General features: G+C 39.1%; 1 protein-coding gene across 1 annotated transcript in view; it reads left to right on the top strand.

The window, feature by feature from the left end:
• The window catches only part of LOC124135005 (sodium- and chloride-dependent GABA transporter ine-like), a 95,462-nt gene extending 79,822 nt beyond the window's left edge, over positions 1-15,640 (top strand). Inside the window, exons 12-13 of the mRNA XM_046500158.2 lie at positions 5,845-6,015; positions 10,347-15,640. Coding sequence (XP_046356114.1) covers positions 5,845-6,015; positions 10,347-10,487 — 312 coding nt within the window. The 3' untranslated portion in view covers positions 10,488-15,640. The remainder of the gene's footprint in view (positions 1-5,844; positions 6,016-10,346) is intronic.
• The last annotated feature ends 2,487 nt before the right edge of the window (positions 15,641-18,127 follow it).

Genomic DNA, 18,127 nt, shown 5'->3' on the forward strand with positions numbered 1-18,127 from the left:
AAACAAATAAACAAAAAATTGATAATAAATTTCTGAATGACAAAATGTTAACATTTCTATTGTAAATGTGATGTAGTTTTCATGTTTTGAATAATTTGCATTATGTTCATTTTTAACCTGCATTATCGAAATTATCAAATACTTTGATTAATGCCATGTCATTTACATAAGTTTTTAGTATTATTCAATTATACCCCAGCGGGTGATATAGGAACGGAGAATCAATGGGGCCCACTTTTCTCAAAAACTAATTGAGTTAGAGAAATGAAATTTAATATAATTATCTTACTGGTCATGATTTCTTATGAGTTTGAAAATCAGGGTCGTAAATAAATGTTTTACAGACTTAGGGGCCTTGCTCCGTGCTTTTCAACTTCGTGCATACTGCATGAAATGGGGACAAGTTTTCGCAGAAACTACTGAAGTTACTTGAATGAAAGTTTACATGCCTAACTATGAATACTTGTCAAGACTGTTTGAAAATTGGTGTCATAAATTATTTTTCCCAGAGAAGGGTCCTTTTATGTATTAATTTCACATTTCATCATTTAACATCCTTATTGGTCACTACTATACGAACAAACAACCGTCTTTTGTGCCCTATGGTGGGGGATAGTGATGATGCTGTGTTGTTTATTTTGTATCCTTAAATAACATTTGTATAAAAAAGATCTTGTCTAGGAGCAAGATAAATGCATTCTTGTGTTTATTTAACAAGTTTAAGTTATGTTCCCTCTATGCTGTAGCTAGGCCAAAACGATTTTGCTATTAAGGATTTTGCTAGTTTTAATTTCGTAATTCAGTTTCATATGCTGCTTTCCCTTTTATGACAAATAATTCCATTAGTTTCATTTATCTAGGATCATTATCTCTTTCAAACTTTTCCTTTTGTAGAATGGGATGAAATGGGAAACTGAACTTGAAATAAACTATCACATATGTCTTTAAATGTACATGTATACCATAGTGTAAATACAATTCTAAAGTTGTATTTATAAAAAATAATATGAAAGAAAATGTGTTTTTTTTAAATAGTTTCATCCAGGTAATTCATATTTTCGTAATTTTCTCTATCACTTAATCTAGGTATTACTTATTGTACTGTAAATACAATAATATTTCCTTCTTTTACCTGCGAAGGTTAGCCTATCATTTCCTTGTATTAAATTAAACTTGTCAATTCTCAAAATACTTTGACTTAAATGTCATATGTATGTCATCATTAGGATATGTACTTTCCAATGATATGAATTATTGAAGATCTAGATTTCAAACAATGCCACATGCTAGACTTTACTTTCCACATTTTGGGTGCTTCAATATTACAGTTTATGTAAAGAAAATAGCAAACTTAGAATACCAGCATTTTGGTCGGAGACGGTGCATTTACCATTAGATACTGTTGGAGAGACAATCAACTCTAGTTGAAATAAATGTCAAAAGTACGCAATATTAATAGTCAAATGTTACGAAAAGACGTCATAAGACAGAACAATGTGTACAAAAGAACGTCAGTGAGCACGAAAGGACGTTTTCAATAAAGAACGTCAGTGAGCACGAAAGGACTTTGACAATAAAGAACGCCAGATGGCGCTGCAATTTGTAAAACATTCCAAGTTTAATCGGCTTGTTCCGCCGTGTATATGATAACAGCATGCCGAGGTGCACAATGTATTACGTCATTCCTCGTGCACTCACCGTCTGACGTCACACATATATATGCATGTATTTATAATGTATAATAAACTGTTAAATAAAACAAATAAAACAAATTCTCGCACAACGATCACTTTTCAGATGAAAATGTGCATCTGAAACAAAACTCGTCATCATAGCACCCTCGTGTTGCACCAAGCATGAACAGTTATTGGATCATTGTAGATGAATCCTAGGTTAGCATTAAGTGAGTGTTTTATGAAGGTTGTATACAAAATACATGTACTAATGTTAGGCAGGTGTTGGATTACACAGTATACTGTATTTGTGAAAAGGCCCTTTAGCGGTGACAAAGCTTAACGCAACATGTTTATACACAATGTGTTCATTATACATTATAAATACATGACTATTAATATTGCATACTTTTGACATTTATTTCAACTTTGTATTTTTAACCCTCGTCTGTTTGTTTTATATTTTGGCCTTTAATAGTAACATTTAGTTCTTTATTCGTAATATTTGACCTTAATTGAGTACTTTTGTCCTTTGTATTTTTTGACCGAATGGCCGCCCATAACAAATCAACATATCTATTATCATCACAAACCCATGGAACACATCAAAACAATTGTTGGCTCCAATATAGAACAGTCGTGCTTGTACAAAGGGTGAATGTGAAGTACAGATTTGAACTAGGAAAGAGGGCAAGAGTTTGAATGATCCAATCAGCATTGATTAAATCAGGCCACGTAATAATGTGGTAACCCTACCTATCTACCCTTAATTCGGGTAAGAATGAAAGTAACTGCAGAGCTAATAATAGAGCCAACTCTGAAACCTTCTGTGTCCTCAGAAGTATAGTCTGTTTCAATATGACCAAACCTGTTGATAGAAACATACATTCATTAGTTAAAATAGGAAATGATATACCTGCAATTCTTAAAGCAGTTGTTAGTATACAAATATCAATGCAACACTTACATGGCTTAGAACTCCTACGTTAAATGCCTGTATAATACAATGATATGTATCTCAGATCTGTCAACCCCCCCGCAATTTGATGAAATCCCCAGGTCTCCTGCATGAGAGACTATTTCTCCTACAAAACAGCATTTTAATTATTTTATAAATTCCCCTCCATTGTCCCTTGAGTAAAAACAAAAAATAGGAAGGTTACAATTACAGAAATATACGAGCAAGTTTCCGATTAAATCCGTATGCATACATGCATGTGGGAAGCTCCCGATCCCGGATTAGCGACCCTTATCACGACCATCCACTGGGGGACCCAGATGAGCCTTTGTCTAGTAATCAACTGGTAATTAAATCAATATGGTGAACGATTTAACAACGTAAACTGTAAAGAAAACTGGGATAGTCCTAACAGGTGCCTGGAGAATGTGAAGGGTTGAACTTGAAATACATATTCAGCCGAGTACTTATCACTTCATGAAATTAACCTTCTTCTATTTATGTTCTTAGCATGTATATTCATCTATAATTTAAGAACGTAGATACATATGATCGGCCCAGTTATACATAACTTTATTGGTTATCAGATTTGTCAGAAATGTTGTTAAAACATCAACATACCTCAAAGTTACGTCATTAAACTCTCAGAAATGAAAACAAAATATGACCAGCAAACGGCATCTCCAGAAACAACACTATGCGTGATTGGTTGATTCGGTAGTCAAAATAATGTTTAACGGTCAGGCTTCCTCATAGCTAGGGTTTCAAAGTCAAAGTTTAAGTAAAACTTTTAAATTTCCTTTCGACTGACATCTTTACTCGTCTGCACAGAAATATCAAGACACAGAACTATCAAATTTCACGAGAATTTATCATGTGATTACTTTACACAAGTTGATTGCCTTATACTTTGCTAGCATTCCAGATCGACAATCTAATTTGCATACAACGGTACTGGTCAGCCAATGAGATTAATACACGTCAAGGTCAGAAAGGTCAACAATGAGAACAAGGCTCATTTAATTCATCAATTGTCGTAAAATGTAATAGTACTTCCAAATATGGCATACATTTCTAGGAAATTTATGAAGCAAAGTAAACAGACTACTGCTGACAGAAAAAAACAACCAATATATCTGAAAGAAATTATGGGCAACCATGTTGTGTCAGGATAAATGCACTTAATATTTCTTTGGCGTATTTTGTAACAAAACAATTGACAATTGGTCGGATTGAACACGTCGTCAACTGGTCAAGCTACTGATCTTTTGTTTTCAATATCTGTGTGTTTACCTGAGACGATCTTTGAACGAAAGTAATATGGGTAGATTGTGCTAGATTTATTCTTTGAGGTGAAAAATGCAAACAGAATTTAAGCAAGCTGTACGTACAAGAAAATTATTGATTATTGTTTCAAAATATTTTGATATACAAATTGAAAATTATCTTATCTTCACTATTTTAAAAATCTCCCCTTTTTGGGACCAATCTCTCCCATCGTGATGATGAGGGGTTGACTGGTCTGGTATCTGCCACACTTATGCTGACCTTTGCAGGTGAAAGACCGTTGCACTTTTGCCATGCTTTTAAATATCTCCTCTGTTACTACTTGAGTAGGCTAAACTCTGTGTGAATGTCATGACCTTATCAAAGTCCAGCTTTGTTCAAGGCATCACTGTTTGCACTCGCATTTTCACAGTATCTTTTGCACCAATGTTTCTTAACTCACTACAGATATTTGTACCTAAATATGATTGATGTGACATAAAATTATTACTTCATAAGTTGGGAGGCTCTATGTTTGTGATATACATCTTCCCAAGGCTAGAGAGTTAACTGACTATAAAAGTCCAGTTTCCACCCTTGCCGAACTAGGCTGGAATTACTGGGCTCAATCATAGCGCCACCAGTGGCTATTACCAGTTATGTCCCTTCTAAGCCTCTCCTATGGACCAACCAATTCCACCTCTCGTATCACTTCTGTTTGCTTCACACAAAATGGTGGCGCACAGTCAAAATGATCTGATCGATAATCAAGATCTAAATTGTGATAAAATGGGTCTTACATCGCGAAATGCATCAAATCACGTGAGCATCTTGATTAAAAACATGAAAAGACTTGGAAAATATCTGCTGACAACGAGTTGGCAGTGCACATGCTTTGCAAATTCTGCAATCCACGGAAATCAGATGGTGATATATTGAGACAGCATGTTTTAAAGATCACTGTGATATGGCTGTAATTTGCTGAAAGGCAAAAAACAAAAACCATTTCATCACCTACTCGTACTTCAGCCTCAGTACCCTCGAATGCAGCGGGAATATTTGTGAAACAAATGAAGATTAGTGGCATGAAATGGGAAACGTCTGCTTTCACCAAGGTCATAAATGCCTTCAGCCTGAATAGTTTGTACTTCCTCCCCCATTACTTTGATTCAACACCTTTCAAGATCTTAAATACCCTTCATTGAAGGTTTTGTCGGGGGAACTGTCTAATCACCATGAAGGCTGTATAATATGTGGCTCAGGTCTGTATCTTGAATGCTATTAAATACAGATGAGCCATTCCAAATGGAGAATAATATTGGCTGTATTATTGACCTGTTACCCAAAAGGGTGAACTATCAAGGGAAAGTTTAGGTGCATGGGATTTCTTTTGTCAAGACCAAATTTTTTAAATCAAAATGGTAAAGAAATATAGCAACCAGAAACACAATGACAGACAACAGATAATGTTGACAAAATTGAGAATGTTGTGAAGTGAATCATTTGAGGAAGCTGACATCTGATGGGCGCGAGAACCCACACATCCTTCATTTTCAATGAGCAGAATTTGTTCACCTAATGTGGACACGTGAGGATCCGGGGTAGAATAGGTCTTCAGCAACCAATGCTTGCTGTAACAGGTGACTATGCTTGTCGTAACAGGCGACTGACGGGATCGGGTGGTCAGGCTTACTTACTTGGTTGATGCATGACATCATGTTCCAATTGCAGGGATCGATGCTTATGATGTCAATCACTGGATGTCTGGTCCAGACTTTATTATTTACAGCCTGCCATCATATAGCTGAAATATTGCTGAATACGGCGTTAAACAACAAACAAACAAACAAACCTAATGTGACCTCTAATGGAGATTTTGAATTAGTGTTAAAAGATCTGATTTTATTGAGAGATACGAACTTACATGATTTTATGTCCTACTTTCAGGGAATATTGGTGTTCAGCATGATACAGTACAAGCCTCTCTCAATGGCAGGGTACAAGTATCCACAATGGGCACAAGCCCTGGGCTGGGTCATGGCCCTTGTGTCGATGGTGTGTATACCTCTGGGCATGGTCCATGCTGTCTACAAGGCAAAAGGAAATAATCTTTTACAGGTAAGACTTGGATTTCAACTTGTTACAATTCCAGACTCTTTGACTGTTACTGTATATAAGGGAAGATATTTTAACATTTTGGACCGTCTCTGTGGTCTAGTGGTAGAGAGCGGAAGGTCGGGGATTTGATGCCGACCACCTCCATGGTCTAGTGGTAGAGAGCGGAAGGTCGGGGGTTTGATGCCGACCACTTCCGTGGTCTAGAGGTAGAGAGCGGAAGGTCGGGGGTTCGATGGCAACCACCTTCATGGTCTAGTGGTAGAGAGCAGAAGGTCGGGGGTTCGATGCCGACCACTTTCATGGTCTAGTGGTAGAGAGCGGAAGGTCGGGGGTTTGATGCCCACCACCTCCGTGGTCTAGTGGTAGAGAGCGGAAGGTCGGGGGTTTGATGGCAACCACCTTCATGGTCTAGTGGTAGAGAGCGGAAGGTCGGGGGTTTGATGCCGACCACTTCCGTGGTCTAGAGGTAGAGAGCGGAAGGTCGGGGGTTCGATGGCAACCACCTTCATGGTCTAGTGGTAGAGAGCAGAAGGTCGGGGGTTCGATGCCGACCACTTTCATGGTCTAGTGGTAGAGAGCGGAAGGTCGGGGGTTTGATGCTGACCACCTCCGTGGTCTAGTGGTAGAGAGCGGAAGGTCGGGGGTTTGATGGCAACCACCTTCATGGTCTAGTGGTAGAGAGCAGAAGGTCGGGGGTTCGATGCCCACCACCTTCATGGTCTAGTGGTAGAGAGCGGAAGGTCGGGGGTTTGATGCCCACCACCTCCGTGGTCTAGTGGTAGAGAGCGGAAGGTCGGGGGTTTGATGCCGACCAGCTCCGTGGTCTAGTGGTAGAGAGCGTCAGGTCAGGGATTTGATGCTGACCACCTCCATGGTCTAGTGGTAGAGAGCGGAAGGTCGGGGGTTTGATGCCCACCACCTCCGTGGTCTAGTGGTAGAGAGCGGAAGGCCGGGGGTTCGATGCTGACCACCTCCGTGGTCTATTGGTAGAGAGCGGAAGGTCGGGGGTTCGATGCCCACCACCTTCATGGTCTAATGGTAGAGAGCGGAAGGTTGGGGGTTCAATGCCCACCACCTTCAAGGTCTAGTGGTAGAGAGCGAAAGGTCAGGGGTTCGATGCCCACCACCTCCATGGTCTAGTGGTAGAGAGCGGAAGGTCGGGGGTTCAATGCTGACCACCTCCATGGTCTAGTGGTAGAGAGCAGAAGGTCGGGGGTTCGATGCCCACCACCTTCATGGTCTAGTGGTAGAGAGCAAAAGGTCAGGGCTTCGATGCTGACCACCTCCGTGGTCTAGTGGTAGAGAGCAGAAGATTGGGGGTTCGATGCCCACCACCTCCATGGTCTAGTGGTAGAGAGCGGAAGGTCGGGGGTTCGATGCCCACCACCTTCATGGTCTAGTGGTAGAGAGCAGAAGGTCAGGGGTTCGATGCTGACCACCTTCATGGTCTAGTGGTAGAGAGGGGAAGGTCGGGGGTTTGATGCCGACCACCTCCGTGGTCTAGTGGTAGAGAGCAGAAGGTCAGGGGTTCGATGCTGACCACCTCCGTGGTCTAGTGGTAGAGAGGGGAAGGTCGGGGGTTCGATGCTGACTACCTCCATGGTCTAGTGGTAGAGAGCGGAAGGTCAGGGGTTCGATGCTGACCACCTCCATGGTCTAGTGGGAGAGAGCGGAAGGTTAGGGGTTCGATGCTGACCACCTCCATGGTCTAGTGGTAGAGAGCGGAAGGTTGGGGGTTTGATACGGACCACCTCCATGGTCTAGTGGGAGAGAGCGGAAGGTCGGGGGTTTGATGCTGACCACCTTCATGGTCTAGTGGTAGAGAGCGGAAGGTTGGGGGTTTGATACGGACCACCTCCATGGTCTAGTGGGAGAGAGCGGAAGGTCGGGGGTTTGATGCTGACCACCTTCATGGTCTAGTGGTAGAGAGCGGAAGGTCGGGGGTTCGATGCCCACCACCTTCATGGTCTAGTGGTAGAGAGCGGGAGGTCGGGGGTTTGATGCCCACCACCTTCATGGTCTAGTGGTAGAGAGCGGAAGGTCGGGGGTTTGATGCCCACCACCTTCATGGTCTAGTGGTAGAGAGCGGAAGGTCGGGGGTTTGATGCCCACCACCTTCATGGTCTAGTGGTAGAGAGCGGAAGGTCGGGGGTTTGATGCCCACCACCTTCATGGTCTAGTGGTAGAGAGCGGAAGGTCGGGGGTTTGATGCCCAGAACAGCTGGACGAACACGGGGAAATGAATGGTGAAGCTTCATAGAGTGGATGAAACTTCCGCTCCTGCAGGCATCCTAATGCTGAACTATAACAGATCAGGGCCAAACTATATGTTATTACACCACACATGGTAGAGCAAACATTTACCAACAGAAAACCATTTAAGATTTTTCTATTTCTTCTCAAGTACCGTATTCAACGTAATAAGCGCCCACGACCATTTTTGCCAGTATATTGGCAAGTGAACAATCCCAATTAGCACCCTTCCGACTGATCAATGTACACAAGACTTATTTATTCGGGTATAATTCGGCCTCGTGTGTTATATGCACCCTTAATTACGGGCAAATAAATTCTGGCAAAATATATCTGTCGTGTGTAATACGCACAGACTTTTCTTTTGTATCATTTCAGGCTGTCAGCATAAACCACAAAATTTACGATCTTTCAACTGATTAATGTTAGATTTCATTAACTTCACTTGGAAAGATTGAGAAAAGAAACAATTACTCCTTTGCTGTTTCTGTAAATGATGATTAAAATATACATAATTAATAAACATTGCATGTTGACCAACATTTTAAGCCATTCTACCATTTCACAACCAAAATAATACAGTACACATTTACTGCTACCTCCTCAATCACATACTTAAACATTCTGTTAAGTATACCTAAAGTATATTTCGAGATGACCCTTCAACTTGATTGTCAACTTGGGTGCCATTTACACCTGTGAGATGACACGGAACAGGTGTCAGGTAGTCACGTCTAGTCAGAGCTCCAGATAAGCTTTTGGTGTTGTGGGTATTTTACCCATGCATTTTAAAATCATTGGGTATCAGTAATTCTATCTGGATATTCAAATTTCTGTTACCCACTAGTTTTTTACACATGTGGGTATTTAAGTTAAATATTTAAAAACACTATTCATCTAGTCCCTGCAAACTGGTGTCGTGTGGGTTCGAGAGTTTTATAGGACTCAAAAATACCACGATACTTTCACAAGAAAGTGTGATGGCAAATGATCATGATGTAACTGTGATCATGGAGTTTGGCAAGGTTGACGGAATGCCCATTTATAATTTCAAAAATAGTTGCTGATTTGCTAATCGAATATGCAGGGTTACTTCACAATATTTTGATGATACGCACGAGTGTTATTTTTGTAGTGTATCTGTAATGTTCGTTGCATATTTGATACGCTTGGATTTTATTTTACTGCGTATTTCTGCATTTCTGATGCGTATTTTATGCAGATAGTCAGCTTATCTGGAGCTCTGGTCTAGTTCTAGCTTGTTTCAGAGAATGTGTCTCATACACACAAAAATATCTTCATTTTACCTGTAAATGTATGTTTTTGTGAATGATAATCGATTTTAGTAACAAAAGTCAAGGTCAGGTAGGTTTGCGTTATTGTGATATCTATCTTTTTAACACTATGAATAGTATTGATCAAACAAAATCAGAAAGTCTTTTCTAGCATTTCCAAGAACATTTCAGAATGTTGATATTTTTTGTCTTGACAGATACCATGTTTATCTGTGGAAAGAGACTATTACCATAATTTACCTCTCGGCTTTGTGAAAACATATACTTTCCCATGTTTGTCACAGAACAAATGAGTATGTATACCCAGGTTTGTTAGCTCTCATGACACCCATGACATGAGCCCTGAAAATAAGTGACACGCCCCCTCTATGACACCCTGTGAAATCTTGTGCTTGGGGCATCCATTGAGAATGCTATATCCTCACCATCGCCTGTGGTATTTTATTAACAATATTATATCTTAGTTCATGTTTGTTACTATTCTACTGATAGCAGAGTTGACAACGTATTTTAATACGGTAATCTGACCCTGGCTGAATTGTTGTTCCTGCTATCAACCGCTGGTCCAGCCTTGATTACTGTATTTGTCATAATAGGCACCCAGGGGACTTAGAAAATTGTATTATATGCAAGAAAATAGACCTCTCATACAATTTTCATGCTTAGAACTGGGTGTTTAGATTACCTAGATACAGTATATACTTTGCTGCTGTGATATAGCTTGAATATTGCTGACTAGGCCATGAAACAATATTCAAGAAACTCCCACTTTTGTTTTTACAGAAATTCCGCAACAGTCTCCGCTCACAGATGACAGAAGAAACATCACCGCCGTTATGGCAGGAAGACACTGTTGACAAACATCCCGTCAAACTCATATCAAACGGCCAGCTACCAACTGATAGCAAGGACACCAGTGTTTGATATGTGCTGGTCAATATGTGTGTTCAGGAGCAGAGTCGGAAAAACAGCACCAGCTGATAAAGACAAATCAGTTTGAATCTAGAAAAGTGTTTTCAGCGTGTGCTCAGTTAAGAATGTCACCGTTGTTTTGAGGTGGGTTAATGCAGTAGAGGACAATGTTCTCTCTGGTACTAGGTACTCAGTATTTCCTTATTACGTTAAGAGATCTGGATATATTAGAGAGCAACTACGGTCATTCCTTTTGCATGTACAATGGTAGACTGTAAAATACAACCTGTTGACAGTGTGTGTGGCGACCTGCATGATGTTGAGGTGGAAGAAATATTTCATTGGATCTGTCTGAAACCTATGATTGTGGGTTCGAATCCCGGTTCGCCCCGATTATGTCTCTAGGTTTGTCAGCACCATACCCATGCTTGTTGGTTTCATCAAAGTGGTAAACGTCTGATACCTGAATCACTTTGGGCTTTCCTCAAACATTAAGCTGACACGCCGTGATGTAACTGGAATACTGTTAAAAGCGGCGTTAAACCCAACTCACTCACTCACTCTAGTAGTTATAAGGTTCCGAAATGGTTGAGGTTAACATAACTCAATTGTAGTGCATTTACTTGATGGACTGACTTCAAACTGACTTCAAACTGACTTCAAACTGACTTCAAACTGACCAAATCTCCAGGCAACTATATATTACCTCAATCAAAGGGACCTGACCACTGATTTTGGTTTCTGCCATTTATATAGTACATTTTCAAGGTATCAATTAAACATATCACAGGATGATATTGCTCACATGCTGGTTCTGTTTTGCTTCTTCTTTAAAGCCTTTAAATTCCTGTATATACTGCTTACTGGTTATGACATGCATTGCGTTATTTTTAGCCTACTGTTGTGATATGTGTTGAGACAGAGACTGGAACTATAATGACTGAATATTGTGTTTTTAACCAAGCTTTTGTATTTGCATTTTATAGTTTTTGATGCCAGAAATCTTCAAGGGAGATAAGATTCTTAGTCATCGTTCTATATGGACCAGTAATATGTCAAGAGTATTGCTAAGAACCTAGAGCGTCTGTGGAAATAAATGTTCCGTGATTCCTTGCTACATGACTTGCTGTGTGTATGTATGGGAGTCCCACATAATACCAAATGACATATGTCATCACCCGACAGCCAACGGAGTTGCTATGCACAAAATCTTCTTCACAGGGATGGACTGGCAAAGCAGATCAATATTCTGGTGCCTGTTACAACAGTAGATCCTCAGTTAGCAGGAATCTTAGCTCGGCACAGTATCACAACTCATTAGAGTTATCTCCCTTTGATAAGTGTTCCAGCATGGCTGTAACAAAGTGGAATATTGGTTTAAAAACTCATCCTGGAATAACATGGATCATTTTTCTCAGAGGGTGTATGTAAAAGTACATTGGTATTTTAGTGTAAAATTAGGCCAGTATATAAATCTGCATCTTTCTTGTCATCCTGAATAAGATCTAATTGTGATACACAATTAGAAAGTGGTTAAATGTAATAAATGTTATATTTTAGATAACGCTTTCTAAGTAAAGTACAAATCCTAGTACTTGTTTGGGTTGAGTCCCATGCGGGAATCGAAACCCACTCTCTCAGAGTGAGGCACCTAATCACCAGCACATATGATACTGTTGTTTCAGTAAATCTATGCTGAAATAACCAGTTTTGATAGGTTCTTTCTTGGAACAAATGGATGATTGGTTGATGTAAACTTTAGAATAACGTGTTCACCAAAGGTTGAGACGTGGGAGTTAAATAATGTTGTGGATGTGTATATATTCCGTTCTCTTGGATTTCTGTTCAGCTGGCAATGCAAGGATCTGTGAAGACAGTGAACACACATCAAAACAAAACTGGAGGGTTCCACAGTAATTTTTGGTGAAATACACCTCCAAGTTTACTGAAACAAAAACAAAAACTCCTACTATAGGTTGCAGCTGTATCACTCGGGGTATAGGTATAGGTTAGACCACGAGGACCCAGTGTCTAATCGTTGAAATGGTTAATTAAACTACGAGGCGCGCAGCTTAAACCATGTCCAACATTTATGGCACCTAAAATGCGTAAAAAACTAAAATTGTTTTGTTAATGGTAGTTTGAAAGATATTCAGGAAATCTATGCTCAACTGTGAGAACGCTGTGTGAGTCTGCCCTGCATGAAGCACATGAAATGTGTTCCCCCGACTAAATATTACTTGCCCATGTTGATGGGCCTATTATGAGCAAATATAGCCCTGATCAAGATAATAGTGATTTCTTTTCTATCTGTTCGTTTTGTTGAATGAAAAGCTACAAAATCACAAGTACTGTACAAATACTAGTATGCATAGAGTAACATACTGTATACAAATTGCATTAAACACATTTTGCAGTTCATAAAGGGATAAGCAATTGGTACTGATATAAGTAAATATTTAGTTGTTAAGACTACATTCGTTAGCCTTCACTGCGGACTTCGCGGGTTCGAATTGCACTGGCTACAACGTTTTTCATGAAATTGTTCTATCATCAAGACAAATGATGGGGGGAAAAAAGAAGTTCCGTCATTGCCAAGTGGTGTTTAACTAACAATTTAGTTAGTTAGACCACAGTCAAAGACAAAGGTGCCATGGTTTAAGTGGTTTTATGCTTCCCGTGTTAGGATTTATACTACGAGCTGGGGGCGCATAGAACCACATGTACCTCAAGTGGCACTGCTACAACAAATTTATCTTACCATTATTTGCCATTGTAAAGCAATTAAAACAAATTCAAACTTGAAAGAAAACAGCTGTTTGATTGAGCTGAGGTTAACTTGTGCTGTGTCACGTGCAGTTCATTGACTCGGAAAAAGCGTACAACTTTTTGTTTCGAGGCAGGGTATAAGAGATCTATTCTCCCACTCAGAAATCCATGTGAAGCTTGTGTTTTTATCAAGATCAATCTGATCTCATCATTCTGACATGGAGGTGATAGAAATGAATATAGGGCCAGTATATTTTCAGAGATTTGAACTTTTTGTGTATCTCACTTTGATTGAGTTTATGTATGTTACTTCTTGTCATGCTCTGCTCCATTGAAACTGTGTAGACACAGTTGTCCTTCCACCTTCTTTTGGGACATGCCCGTTCACCATTATTGTACAGACATTTGGCAAGATTATTGATGCGCAATATGTGGTCAGTGTTGACTGAAGGTCAAGTAACATTCAATGTAAACTTTTATGCTATTTTTGTGGTTCCTCTTGATTGAAAAAGATCTCTTGAATAAGTTCATTTATATTACGAATAATATGGCAATCTAAACAGTCATAAAACCATGAAACACAGTAATTTGTTGCAACTGTTTATGTCATTAAAATAGTGGGTGACAGGTTCATCTGTAAAACAAGGAGACAACTTTGTCAGGGCTTAGAATTAGAATATCACAAGGGAGTGTTTGTTGCACAGTGGGAACCATGCACTAGAGTTTGTCATAGCACATTAACTTCCTCTGTTACCTAATTCATGTGTATGGCGAAAGCCTCTACACTTTCGACATCTCTGCTGAAACCATAAAACCCATGCAGCTAGAACTTCCCAGGGATCATCCCAGCAATGGCATCTCCTGGCGGCCATATTGAAAATGTCATATCTCACACCTGTCTTATCAGCATGTTCAGTTGTGAAACTCATCTTGGATAGTTGACCTTTATGTACTGCTGTGGTTACTTTAGCAATCATGTGCCCTCTACGCAGCAAGTTATCATCATTGTATCTAATAATCTACATGCAGGGAGGTTATATATATATATGAAAATACATCAGAAAACTTGGGTGAGCTACAGGCCTATTTTATGCAATACAATCGTTATCAGGGGCAATTTTGTACAGAAAGATCTGAATACAAATCTTATTTTAGATGATACACATTTGGAATTTGTATAGACAAATATGTGTGGACCATATATTTTTGTGGAACTGAGCATTTATTGCATTTATTTGCTGTGTGTATCAGTGACTATGTAGTATGTTAGTAACAAGACACATGCTCAGGAAGGTCATATTTTCATTCGCCATTTTAATAAAGACATTCTTTTTGTATGACCTTAATTTCTGTGTACACATTTTACATTATGTACAGTCATTTCTTTTTCAGTTTGTTCACGGATCCACCGACTCAAACACTGAGAAAATGAAAACAATAAATAATTTTAAATGTCATGTTTATGAAATATTGTATCGCCACCAACCTGAATAAAGATATAAGTAAATACAATATATAGACAGTTGTCTGTACCTGCTAGGGGGCCATCTCATGGAGACAGTTGTCTGTACCTGCTAGGGGGCCACCTGTTGGAGACAGTTGTGTGTACCTGCTAGGGGGCCACCTGTTGGAGACAGTTGTCTGTACCTGCTAGGGGGCCACCTGTTGGAGACAGTTGTCTGTACCTGCTAGGGGGCCACCTGTTGTTTTGTAAAACATGAGGCCAGCTATTTTGTCCTGTTCATTCTGGAAGGAATAATGTAGATTCCAGATGTTTGTGTGAATGTGTCCTTTATATCACTGCTTGTACATTTCATCAGCTGGTTCCTGCAAGTTTGTGCAGGAGTTGTTCTGTTTTCTATGAATGCTCTTTGAATGTTTTTCCATCACTAGGATACAAACCATCTGGTCATTAATCATTTCAGATTTCAATTTCACCTTGTTACCATGTTCTTGTTTTTATCATTGTTTATTTTTTTCCAAAGTCCACTTCAATGTGTATCCATTTACCTCTACAGCTATTGTCTAATTGGAAAATTATGATTATTCAAAATGTCATATTTCATATTACTCATTTATTATAGTAAACATGTAGAATATGAGTACTATTTTTCTAATAAATAACCAGAGATTGAGAAAGATTATTATCATGTTGATGATTATATTATATGCATCATGTTTGGTGGTATTCATCTCCAGATATATTGTTATTAATCTCCAAAAATATGAACCCTTTAAAGCATGCAAAAATTCTCATGAAATGCTCATGAATATGTTCTGTCTGAATGTGTTGTCATCATGAATGATCTCAAGATGCTCAGTTAAATATCTCAACAAATGTGGAGCAATTAGGCATGCATGAGAGACACCTTTTTAAATATTGGAGGGGGGGGGGGGGGGGGGGGGGAATTTATACAGTGACTGATGGTTTCATAAAGAAATATGCTTTGTTTTTTCTTCTTGAAAAAGACTCAGTAAAAAGGAATGTAATGCTTATGCACAGGTTTGCCAAACCAATTATGCTAAGAATCTTCAGTTTCAATAAAACATATAATGCTAAATATGTGTTGTTATGTGAACGGCACCATGTTGGAACTGGTCATTTGACTGGCCACTTGTATTTCTAAAAATAGACTAAGCATAAATATAATCGTTATTATGTATGTACTCTGCTTCTCTAGAATCATGTTTAATAGGCTCATGTATATCAACTAGACTATAAGAGATAAAATGAAGACTTCATCATTTTGGATATTGTATATTTTTTTATGTGTCATTTTTATATTTCACTTTTGTCAGCAAGATATTGAAAATTTGAAAATATGCCATATTTATTTACTTTTTTTAAGAATGAAGACATCGATCATTATTAAAAACTCTCAAAAATGATCAACAAGACCAAAAGTATCCTGCTTGTTCTATTTGTAAGATTGTCAGTCAATGTTTAAAGCATATATTATCATCACTTTTAGAATTTTTGTCTACAGTAAACTACGGTTATAACGAACTTAAAGGGACTACTATTTTTAGTTCGTTATAACCTTAGTTCATTGTAAGCAGGGGCGGTCGGGTAGCCTAGTGGTTAAAGCGTTCGCTCGTCACACTGAAGACCCGGGTTCGATTCCCGACATGGGTACAATGTGTGAAGCCCATTTCTGGTGTCCCCCGTCGTGATACCCGTCAGATCGTTATAAGCGTGTTCTTTATAACGGTAGTTTACTGTATTTTCATGTTCTGTCCTATTCTGTCATATTTGGTTGGTTGGTTGAGTTGTTACTTTGCAATATTCCAGCTATATGACGGTCGTCTGTAAATAATCGAGTCTGGACCAGACAATCCAGTTATTGACATCATGAGCATCAATCCAGGCAATTGAGATACAATTACATGCATCAAACAAGTCGGCGAGCCTGACCACCCAATCTCGTTAGTCGCCTCTTACGACAAGCATAGTCACCTTTTACGGCAAGCATGGGTTGCTGAAGACCTATTCTATCCCGGATCTTCATGGATCCTATCATATTTGGAAAATATTATTGCTTGCACATCTATTTTAAAGTGACATTATTGCTTGCGCATCTATTTTGAAGTGACATTATTGCTTGCGCATCTATTTTGAAGTGACATTATTGCTTGCGCATCTATTTTGAAGTGACATTATTGCTTGCGCATCTATTTTGAAGTAACATTATTGCTGGCCCATCTATTTTGAAGTAACATTGCTTGTAAAGGGAGAATGAGAATGATTCAATCCCCTGACAGACGTGTAGATGTAAAATTAGTGTTTACTATTTTGGTCTTCATCAAGTGTTAATTTTAAGCTTCCAGACATTAAGAACATGTCATAATTGAGTTCTCTTTGGGTGCCGTAATAATTGCACTGCGCGCTTAGAAAATTGATAAAGAGAGGCGCTTATTAAAAACATACACAGCAAGTTAAATTTGTTGTCAGAAATCAAGCTCTAGTGAATGAACTTTGTTCAGATGTCAGTGAAACTCAAAAACATTTTTTGCACTTGTATACCTTTTCTAAGTTACTATTTTCTATATTAAAAACTGTAATATGCATGAGAAAGTATGGACTGTCATGTAAATGTTCGGTCTTAGTACGGGCTCTTATAAAGAGGGCGGTCGGGTAGTCTAGAGGTTAAAGTGTTCACTCGCCACGCTGAAGACCCAGGTTTGATTCCCAACATGGGTACAATCTGTGAAGCCCATTTCTGGTGTCCCCTGCCTTGATATTGCTGGAATATTGCTTCAAGAGACGTAAAACCATACTTACTCACTCACTCACTCATGAAGGTTATACGTACAAATTGTTCTACAAGTTGGTCAGGGCCACTTATGGAAGAAAGGTGTTTAATATGGCAAATGCAGTAATGCCTTGGTATAGATGTTAATAAAGTAATGTGAAATTAAGCTCACCCGCTCACTGATGTGTGACTGTGAGTCTTTTTGGCAAGCAAGTGATTTGGTTGTAATATCTAGCCTATAATGAGATCAGCAGACTGGAGTCCTGCATACCAAGTTTCATCACATTTGGAAGAGATATTGAATTTATATGACCTTGTTTTTCCTCTTACTATGTTGAACTTCAATCACAGGTTTTCTTGTGAATGCTTTATGTTGAATGATTCCTCTTCATGTATATTTTTAATCAGCTCACCTGACTGAAAGTCAAGTGAGCTTATGCTGTGGCCCGTTCGACTGGTGTCTGTCGTGTAAGCATCTTCTCCTCCATGATACCAATGCAACTTCTGCTTCTCGTGCTTGTCCCCACCGATGATGCCACCACAATTTGTTCAAGAGGTTAAATCAAATTGATTTTGACAGTTGCACTTTGACCATACTGAAAGCTGAAACTTCATTTGGCCCTTACTCGA

The sequence above is a fragment of the Haliotis rufescens genome, unplaced genomic scaffold, assembly GCF_023055435.1.
Source record: "Haliotis rufescens isolate VD_foot unplaced genomic scaffold, xgHalRufe1.0.p SCAF_15, whole genome shotgun sequence".
Classification (NCBI taxonomy): Eukaryota; Metazoa; Mollusca; class Gastropoda; order Lepetellida; family Haliotidae; genus Haliotis; species Haliotis rufescens.